This window comes from Amblyomma americanum, chromosome 10 (assembly GCF_052857255.1).
Source record: "Amblyomma americanum isolate KBUSLIRL-KWMA chromosome 10, ASM5285725v1, whole genome shotgun sequence".
Taxonomy (NCBI): domain Eukaryota; kingdom Metazoa; phylum Arthropoda; class Arachnida; order Ixodida; family Ixodidae; genus Amblyomma; species Amblyomma americanum.
In genome coordinates this window covers 24,132,156-24,142,699 of record NC_135506.1, presented here as the reverse complement: position 1 = coordinate 24,142,699, position 10,544 = coordinate 24,132,156, and the positions used below count along the sequence as shown (strand labels likewise).

The 10,544-nt window shown below is 50.0% G+C and overlaps 1 protein-coding gene across 1 annotated transcript; it reads left to right on the top strand.

Annotated features, from left to right (window-relative positions):
• The first annotated feature begins 4,978 nt into the window (after positions 1 to 4,978).
• Positions 4,979 to 7,057, top strand: LOC144106436 (uncharacterized). The gene is made up of 2 exons (XM_077639247.1): positions 4,979 to 5,782; positions 6,672 to 7,057. The coding sequence occupies exons 1-2, from the start codon at positions 5,592 to 5,594 to the stop codon at positions 6,850 to 6,852; spliced, it is 372 nt and encodes a 123-aa protein (XP_077495373.1). The 5' UTR covers positions 4,979 to 5,591; the 3' UTR covers positions 6,853 to 7,057.
• The last annotated feature ends 3,487 nt before the right edge of the window (positions 7,058 to 10,544 follow it).

Genomic DNA, 10,544 nt, shown 5'->3' with positions numbered 1-10,544 from the left:
CACGCCCTTACAACCACTAGGGGGCATGACTAGGCAATAAAATTTCATAATTCATGGCTAGGAGGCTTGAGCCACCGCCCGATATAAAGGGTTCAGCCGTATCCGTCCGTACATCCATCCATCCATCCATCCATCCATCCATCCATCCATCCATCCATCCATCCATCCATCCATCCATCCATCCATCCATCCACCCGTCCATCCATCCATCCACCCGTCCATCTGTCCTTCCTTCCTTCCTTCCTTCCTTCCTTCCTTCCTTCCTTCCTTCCTTCCTTCCTTCCTTCCTTCCTTCCTTCCTTCCTTCCGTCCGTCCGTCCGTCCGTCCGTCCGTCCGTCCATCCATCCATCCATCCATCCATCCATCCATCCATCCATCCATCCATCCATCCATCCATCCATCCATCCATCCATCCATCCATCGAACGCGCAACTGTGGTACAGCGTACTAGAATGTTGTTCACTACAACTCTGGTGCTTGCTATACAGTGGTTTTAATTGTGACCGGAAGTGAGCGCCTCCGACAGGGGCAGCACGAGTTCAGGGGGCTTTTCTTTCCGCCGATGCAGCGTTCTTTGCTATGGATCAGCGGTAAACGCACAGAACATTTGCAACCTCAGTCAGCAGTCAGACACTACAAACTCTATATATTCCCTCTTTCTTTATTTAACCACCTAATTCTGAGCAGGTAGAACCTTTCATACTGCTTACTGTCCAAGTCGAGCAATGGATTTTCGACATCATTCCACCGATAGCTATCCCTCACCGGGTAACCAGTAACTCAGCGTACAAGTGTATGGCAATGTGTAGGACAGTCTCATCCATCCCCTTCGAATGCTGGTGCAGAGATGTGGTTTCTTCCACTGTCTTGAGCTTTTTTGCCTGTTTCGCTAGTGCAAGAAATTCATAATTGCGTCTTAAAAGGGAGAAAGAATTTATACTCTCCTGGCTGCAATAGCTGCTGCGTGACGTGTACTAGCTGCTGCGTGACGTGCACAGAGCAGGCGTCACCTTTCAGCGCTCCCAAAGCCGGAATTTGTATTTGTATTTGGTTTTGGGGGGAAAGGAAATGCCGCAGTATCTGTCTCATATATCTTTGGACACCTGAACCGCGCCGTAAGGGAAGGGATAAAGGAGGGAGTGAAAGAAGAAAGGAAGAAGAGGTGCCGTAGTGGAGGGCTCCGGAATAATTTCGACCACCTGGGGATCTTTAACGTGCACTGACATCGCACAGCACACGGGCGCCTTAGCGTTTTTCCTCCATAAAAACGCAGCCGCCGCGGTCGGTTTCGAACCCGGGAACTCCGGATCAGTAGTCGAGCGCCCTAACCACTGAGCCACCGCGGCGGAACTCGCCAGTAATCGTGGTGAAAGCTCATTCGTACGGTGGCGAATAACATTTGGACAGTGGTTAGGTCAGCCGAACGGCTACATTTTGAACTTTCGTTGTCATTCACGGTTCCATCCACCAATTAAGGCTACAGGACGTTCATAGGCGCCCTAGTGAGGCTCAGAGGATTTCCAAAAAAATCTCGTTTGTTGTTATATATGTCAAGTGAAGCAGTACTGACAGTAAACTGTTTTTTTTTAATTGTTACCAACCATAACGACTTTGCGAAGACACAAGATTGTCAGTCTGGGAGTGCGCCCCGGACTCAAGTTTTGCCGCCGCGGCGCGGCACGCAGCCATTCAAACAAGAATCGCAATGGTGGTACCAGATGACGCCACTTGTCCGCGAGTTGGCCGAAAAGCGCATGTGCACTGGCTGGCGGTGCTGGCGCCAGATGGCGCCACTTGTCCGCAATTTGGCCTAATAACGCTTGTGCACTGGCGGTGGCTCAGTGGTTGGGGCAATCGGCTACTGATCCGGAGTACCCGTGTGCGATCCCTACCGCGGGCCGCGTTTCAATGGAGGCGAAACGGAAAAACGCCCGTGTGCTGTACGATGTCAGCGCACGTTATAGATCCCCAGGCGGTCGAAATTATTCCGGAGTCCTCCACTACGTATTTCTTCCTTTCTTCTCTCAGTTCCTCCTTTATCCCTTCCCTTATGGCGCGGTTCAGGTGTCTGCCGAGATGAGACAGATACTGCGCCATTTCCTTTCCCCCAAAACCAATTTTTCAGTGGGTAGCGCGTATTGTGTAAATAGTTTTTGTTTATATTACGTACCTGTCCCTCTATCCTCTCTTCCTGTGTCCTCGCCTCTTTCATTTCTCCATTCTGCCTGCTATCCTTTATATCCGTTGCCCCACATGAGGTGCTTCAGTATCGGTGGCATATGCCAGGCCTAGAAAAAACCTTTTGCTTCCTTTTTATTATTATTTAACTAAACAACTTACTACTACTGGCTGGCGCTTGATTAGAAGTCACTTTCCTCAAAAACTATACTTTGCCCATGGCAACAGAACATGGGTCAGCACGCATCAATTCCTGCAGTGGAATAATCTAGGCGTAGCACGGATTAGACCACTAATTTTTTCGAAAACATGCAGCAAAGCCTGACGTGTACAAGCTCACCATCGATGAAATGTGGATCCAACAAGAACAAATTTGATCCAAGAGCGCATCTGCTTTGTAGATTTGTAGCCGGTCGTTAGTAATAGCGATATCAGTTTTTACAATTTCGAAAACGCGAGTACCCTTGGCGCTTTGGCTCGACAAAATTTGGCTTTTTTGATTAATTACATGCACTGGAGAGGCTGCTTTGCCTGTCTGCTTTCCGAAAGCGCATCTATTTTGTCCCGATGTAGCCAAACTTTGTTGATCCACAGCGCCGAGGATAATTTATAAATGCTAAAAACCTATCCAGCTATTACTAACGACTGGCTGTAAATCTCTAATTGCCACTAGGCACCTAACTGTTGGTGTGAATAATGCGTTACACACTAACAAAACGACAACTTGAACGGGGGACACAGGACAAGCGCGCTTGCCCTAAGTCCCCCGTTCCAGTTGTCGTTTTGTTAGTGTGTAGTGCGTTACTCAGACCAAATGTACAACCAACTAGCCCACATTGCTGCTTTGCTTACCTAACTGTGCTAGTTAAAAGGTTATTAAATATTAGTTAACCAGCTTACTACTTATAACGATTCTCTGGTTTTCTGGTGTCCGCGAACACGGGTAATAATATGCAGCAAAAGCCATAGTTTGATCCCACAAAGCATATATCTGAAAATTTTTGAGTCCTCCCTGAAAAACCTGGTGTATAGAGATTATAAGCCATTAGGTTTTTGAATTGACACGAAGGAATACGGAAATTATTCCGTTCTTTTTAGTCCGTTTGTTTAAAGTGAAGGTGATGAGGAACACGGAAAAACGTCGCCCAAGAAGTCTGGCAAGCGCATGCATGGCGAATCTTGCGCCTCTAAAGCAGTCTTGATATCGCTTCATCTAGACTGGCCGGCGACGGACACCGAAAACAAAAAAGTATAGCCGCAGAAAGCGTGACGATGCGTCGTCTGCCCACGGAAGCAGCGGTGGGGCGAAGTGCACATGTCACTGCTCGCCTGTCTCTGCACCCGGGGGAAATTTTCTTTAGCTGATAAGGGTGACAACGCAGAGCGACCGATCGCTTAGCAGCCGACAGCAACGCGCATGCGCAAGCAGCTGTATCGCGGGTGAAAAATGCGACCGCCAGACCGCTCTTCTTCCTTCGTTCGTGCTAGCCACGGAAATTATTTTCGCCGTAGTACAAGCGGCAGTACTCGTTGACGTGACTTTGTGCTCGTTGCCGTTGGGTTGCTGTGGTCTTCGCCTTCCAGCGGAGACTCGTCGGAGCCGTTACACTCGCGACCGACCGACGACTGCCGAGGAATACACCTCCCCGAGCCAGGCCGTCGGCATCGAAGGTGAGTGCGAGGCTAAGCCTCGCGGCGAGGGTGACGTGTTCGTGATACCCGCTGTGGGCTGTTAGCGGAAATTTAATGTCCACTGGCGCTGTTTCCGCGAGCATTGAATAATAATAAGCAACTCGCAGCGTACAGAAGAGGTTTCACGGGCCGTCGCCATCGGGTTTCTGTTCCGTGACGGAAGCGCGGTGAGCTAGGATTCGCGACGCATACAGCTTTAGGCTTAGCCCACAATAAGCAAGTCAGATAGGCTTCGCTCGCTGCCTCAACGGGGTTTAGATATGCGAGCTCACTGCCGTTTCCGTCATGTAACAGAAACCCGTTCCGAACGGCGTTGCGACCAAGCCACCATGTCATGCCACCGAAACCCCGTTGCGGGATAGGGTCTTGAGCGACATGTGGTTTGTGGCCGTACACGGCGCTCGGAAATTCTCGCCAGCCTCGTCGAGCAACTCCGAAGAACGGACGCTGCCTACGGTCTGCGGCACATCGTGTTTCCGCTGCAGCCAAGGTCTGTTCAGTTTTCTTACTTGTTTCAGCCCCGCGGCGTAAGGCTTCGGTCGCGCCCGCTTTGCCCACCACGGTGAGTATGTGAAACTGTGACGATATGCTTGCGTGTCTGTCACCCCCCTTTTTTTTTCTTTGCAGATGTGTTCACTCCAGCATTCTCATGCTTGATGCAACGTCACTGGTGCACTCGGCCCGCGATGGCATCTGGCCCGATAGGGCAGTTGCGGATCGTGCAACGTTCCTTTCGTGCACCCTCTGCCTCGTGACATAAACGCTGTACTGTCGAAAGCTTCGGCCACTGCATCGCAGCGTCCAGTTTTCTGCGTTTTCGATAAGTAGGACCGTGACTTATGGAAACGAGAAAACTGGCATGGCTGCAGACGAAAGCGGTGCCCCCTAAGTTTGTATCGACACCCAGGAACCGCAGAGGGGGCGGAAGATGCAGTTTAGGCGAAGATTGCGTGGTATATTCACGCTTCTTCCAGACAGTGCAGTGTTCAGTGTATAACTTCGGACACCCTTGGAAGACTCAAGGCGTAACGGTTGCTTTTGAAGAACGTTCAGATTTTATCCTTGCAGATGCACCAGCTCATGGTCTCCCTTGGACTTGTCTTTGCAGATACGCCAACTTGGGTTCTCGGAGCCACTTCAGCAAATGCGAGCTCGGATCTCTCGCTAGGTCCGGCATCCACGCACCACGCTGGATGTTCAATTCCTGCTGCACGTATGATGCCACCTCCATCTACAATAGCTTTGCTACTGACAGTACAAGTCTGCGTTGCTAGTCTACAACAGTTAATGGCCCTCATAACATTTCGTCTGTTCATCCTGTTCAATATAAATTGTTTTCTCGCTTGTCTCTTGTGTAGTCATTCCTGATAACCTGTACATGCTAATTAGCTGCCTTTGCATACTTTCAAGGGGGCCCCTTGACCAGGCAAGGTGGACGTCAGTCCTGCTCTTTTGAGGTGTGCAAGTTCACTTTTCTCATCAGTGCAGTCACTCCTGATCGCCTGTACGTGCTAATTACCTTATTTTGCATACTTTCAAGGGAGCCTCTTGACCAGGCAAGGTGGACGTCAGTCCGGCTCTTTTGCGGTGTGCAAGGTTGCTTCCTTCTTCAAAATACTTTCGGCTCTATTTGTCTACTTTGCTTCTTCTTTCCCTGCCTTTCCTGTTGCCTTACGTATTTCACCTGTATGTTTGTACCTGAGCCTTTCAGTTTTTCCATATGAGTGTACAGAGGTGTTCAGTACGACGCGGTGACCTGCTGCTCCCGGCCTGTCGTCGTCGCTGCGAGGGCTCCAGTGTGCCAGCTCGGAGCTACTGCCGACGTGGCGTATGGAGCTGCCTCGATCTCCTGTCCCTGTCCTCGGCCATCGACTCGAGGCGGCGCGTTGAAGCCTGGAGTGTCTACCCCAAGTGAGTAGACGCCTTTCGGACTTCGTTTTTCTATGTTAAGCCAGACTGATCAGCTATTGACAGGAACTATCGATAACGTGTAGTTTCCACTCTGTTGTTCGAATTTGTATGTTTTTTTATTTTGCTTGTGAGGCTTTCTCCTCTTGAGGCCGGCTCGTCAATATATCGAAGCCTCAACTTCGCCGTTCTTTGTGCGCACTTTTTCCCTCGTCCTTTCCTTACTTTTTCTTTGTTCTCCTGAAAATTAGTTTTCAGCTATTGCAGCGTTTCATTATTTTTTTATTATCTGATTGCAGGTTAATCCCGCTGCAGCGGTCTTTTGTTTGATTTCGATTCTTTTCATTTACATTTGTCAGTGATAGCTGCTTGGGTGTCGTTCTGTGAACTCTGGGTGTCGTCCACGCACGCCCTTACACTCCTGCAATGTAGCACATATACGGCCTGCACAGCCACCGCACTCAGTCAACCGGAGGCGCAAAATCCACTTATGCACTGTAATACCCCTAATCCCCACACTCGTACCCGTTGACTGCTTACTGCATCCGGATACTCCTGCATTGTCAATGTTAGGCATTCCCTCACCGGCTTGTATGTCAGTGCATATATTATAGATGGATGAGCGACCATGCGTGACGCCTGTTTACTGTACCCCACGACACACCGTTACCCTTTGCCACAGGGTAAACACCCCGGCACTCATCGACCACATTTGGGCAGTTATCCATGAAATTCGCCTTACCACGAGGGTAAATGTCAGGAAACTTCATAATTTTACTGGCCAGAAAATAATTTTGCTGGGCCTCTAGCAGCGTTGGTTGAATGGTGTCAGAGTGCGCGCGCGAATTTCTTGTTCGTGCGATTTTTTTTATATCTCCTTTTGTTTCTGCAGGTACTGTGGCTTTCCTGTGTACCACCCACACCATCTGGACCTGCTGCTTCGTGTACCGTGCATGCTGTCTTCTTACTTCACATCTGGCCCTGCAGTGACAGCCGCGCGTCGTGCAAGACTTCATGTTCCCCACAAGCACTGTGACGTGCCAGAAGCACCTCGCCTTCCTGCTGGATCGTAAAATGTGCACCGTTACAGCGTTCAGCGTTCTCTTGCCATGAACTGCATTTAAGCATCACCTTCGCTGCGGCGTTCAGCGTGTTCGTCGAACAATGTGCTCCACAGTCTTCATCTACCATCACGATACCTGACTCTGAAAACAAAGATGAAAGGATCTTCTGTGCCTTCTGGCGCGACCTCTTTCACAAGAACTGTCAATAAATCATTTGCACAGCAGCCTCGTATACGAGCTTCTTGTCGCCACTCGTGTGCTCGCCGGCGCCAGCCGACTTGAGCTCGTTGTGGTTGACTCGACTATGACGTACGTTTCTCGGTACTTTCTGGCGCTGCAGCTAAGCTAACAAGATGCCCTCTTCGTAGAAAATCCGAACCAGAATCCAGACGTCCATTAGATGCGTGTTCAAAAATAACTTATTTTAAAAGTGGATTCAGCGGCTTTAGATTTCAGTGTTTTGCCCTAAACAAAAATGAATTCGTGATTTCATTCCATAATCTTCCAATTGTTCTCCATCGCAACGTTCAGCTTGTCGTACAGTTCGCATGAAGACCTCACCAACGTATCATTCGACGTTTTAAGAAGGAAAACTTGGAAAGAAAAACACCCGAAAAAATAGCCAGTAAGATTCGCATCACGTACAATGTAACTTCTGCTAAGAATCGCATCGTGGTATTGAAACCTGCAATAGGCTTGTTACGTTCCATCCCATGCAGCACTTGACACTTAGTATTTAGCAAAGAAGACACTTGGGTATTACTAGCTGGAGCGTGACGATGGACGCAGAGTTGTTAAAAAAAATTATCCATTACAAAATTTTGTCAACATCAAATATTTCAATACTTCCTCTTGATAGACGATAAATAACAGTGGTCTTGTATATGAGTAACCCTTCACAGATTTCCTGCTAGTTCATATTTTTTACTGCCGCTGCTGGTGGAGGTGGTAGCGGTTCATCAGAATATATAACTAAAATGAGCTAAAACATATTTGTCAGCTGCAGAAACTAGAAATTCGGGTGGATATTTTGTACCAAGTTTGCACATTAATGCTCGCTGAGCGCCGTATTTGGGCGGTGTCCTTGTGACCGCATGTGTTTCCGCTGAGCCAAGTGGCGCCTCTAGGTCGGCGGATGGTGGTGGTGGTGAAAACATTTATTATATATAGAAAGGTGTTGGGGGTCGTGACCTCAAGGGTGACGCCCTTACAACCACTAGGGGGCATGACTAGGCCGTAAAATTTCATAATTCATGGCTAGGTGGCTTGAGCCACCGCCCGACTTAAAGGGTTCAGCCGTATCCATCCAACCGTCCGTCCGTCCGTCCATCCATCCATCCATCCATCCATCCATCCATCCATCCATCCATCCATCCATCCATCCATCCATCCATCCATCCATCCATCCATCCATCCATCCATATCCATCCTTCCGTCCGTCCGTCCGTCCATCCATCCGTCCGTCCGTCCGTCCGTCCGTCCGTCCGTCCGTCCATCCATCCATCCATCCATCCATATCCATCCATCCTTCCGTCCGTCCGTCCGTCCGTCCGTCCGTCCGTCCATCCATCCATCCATCCATCCATCCATCCATCCATCCATCCATCCATCCATCCATCCATCCATCCATCCATCCATCCATCCATCCATCCATCCATCCATCCATCCATCGAACGCGCAACTGTGGTACAGCGTACTAGAATGTTGTTCACTACAACTCTGGTGCTTGCTATACAGTGGTTTTAATTGTGACCGGAAGCGAGCGCCTCTGACAAGGGCAGCACGAGTTCAGGGGGCTTTTCTTTCCGCCGATTCAGCGTTCTTTGCTATGGATCAGCGGTAAACGCACAGAACATTTGCAACCTCAGTCAGCAGTCAGACACTACAAACTCTATATATTCCCTCTTTCTTTATTTATCCACCTAATTCTGAGCAGGTAGAACCTTTCATACTGCTTACTGTCCAAGTCGAGCAATGAATTTTCGACATCATTCCATCGATAGCAATCCCTCACCGGGTAACCAGTAACTCAGCGTACAAAAGTGTATGCCTCTCGTTGTGAAACCCCTTCCTCGAAACGTCCATCCCCAATATCACATCCCTCGCCGCGTAGCTCGCGCTAGTGCCCTCCATAAGTATTATGGGCACCCCCACGATGCCGTTTGGGTAGATGCCGCATGTACAGCGCATGAAGCGGTAGCAGTTGCCTACAATCCGACCCTACCTCACCCCCTAACTCACCGTCTTCCCTCGGGCTCCATGCCTGAGGAGGCAGAGGAGACCGCCATCACCCTAGCCCTTGCACATTCGGACGCCCAATACATCTTCAGCGACTCCAAAACGGCTCTGTTCAACTTTGCCAGGGGCAGGATTCACGCCCTGCCTGGAAATTGTTGAACACTCCTACCCAAAATTTACCGCGCAGGGTAGAGCTTCAGTGGGTGCCGGCTCACTCTGGGAACCCTGGAAACGAGGCTGCCGATAAATTGGCCCGAGGTCTGATTTGCCGGGCTCAGGACAGTCTCGATCCAGGATTCTCGAGGGAGCAGGCACACACCTTTGCGGAGCTCACGCAAATACCCCGTTTGGACCGTCGGACTTGCCCTCCTCCCCACCCCTCTCTTACGCACTCCCAACAGATCCTCTTCAGACGCCTACAGACCCGCTCTCTGTCATCCCCTCAGCTTTTATCCCACTATTGCAGCACATCCCCTGCATGCTCCCTATGCGGTGACCCCCACGCCACACTCTCCCATATCCTTTTCGGCTGCCCTGCTGACCCTCCCCCGCGGGGACAGCACGCCATCTCGAGCTGGGAGGACTGGGAGGTCCTTCTGCTTATGTCTGCAGACCCGACATCGCAGCTTGCTTCGGTGACTCGGGCTGCCGACGTCATGTCCCGGCATTTCCTACTTGATGCAGTGCGGGACCGCGCAGTGGCCCAGGGACCCAGCCGGGTCAAAACTCACTTGCTGAATAAAGTTTTTCTGTCTGTCTGTACAAGTCTATGGCGATGTGTAGGACTGTCTCATCCATCCCCTTCGAATGCTAGTGCAGAGATGTGGTTTCTTCCACTGTCTTGAGCTTCTTTGCCTCTTTCGCTAAAGCAAGAAATTCATAATTGCGTCTTAACAGGGAGAAATAATTTATACGTTCCTGGCTGCAATAGCTGCTGCTTGACGTGCACAGAGCAGGCGTCACCCTTCAGCGCTCCCAAAGCCGGAACTCGCCAGTAATCGTGGTGAAAGCTGATTCCTACGGTTGCGAATAACATTTGGACAGTGGTTAGGTCAGCCGAACGGCTACATTTTGAGCTTTCGTTGTCATTCACGGTTCCGTCAACCAATTAAGGCTACAGGACGTTCATAGGCGCCCCAGTGAGGCTCAGAGGATTTTCAAAAAAATATCGTTTGTTGTTGTTATATGTGTAAAGTGAAGCAGTACTGACTCCAAACTGTTTTTTTTATAATTGCTACCAACAATAACGACTTTGCGAAGACACAAGATTGTCAGTCTGGGAGAGTGCGCCCCGGAGTCAAGTTTTCCCGCCGCGGCGCAGCACGCAGCCATTCAAGCAAGAATCGCAATGGTGGTACCAGATGTCGCCACTTGTCCGCGAGTTGGCCGAAAAGCGCATGTGCACTGGCTGGCGGTGCTGGCGCCAGATGGCACCACTTGTCTGCGAATTGGCCTAATAGCAC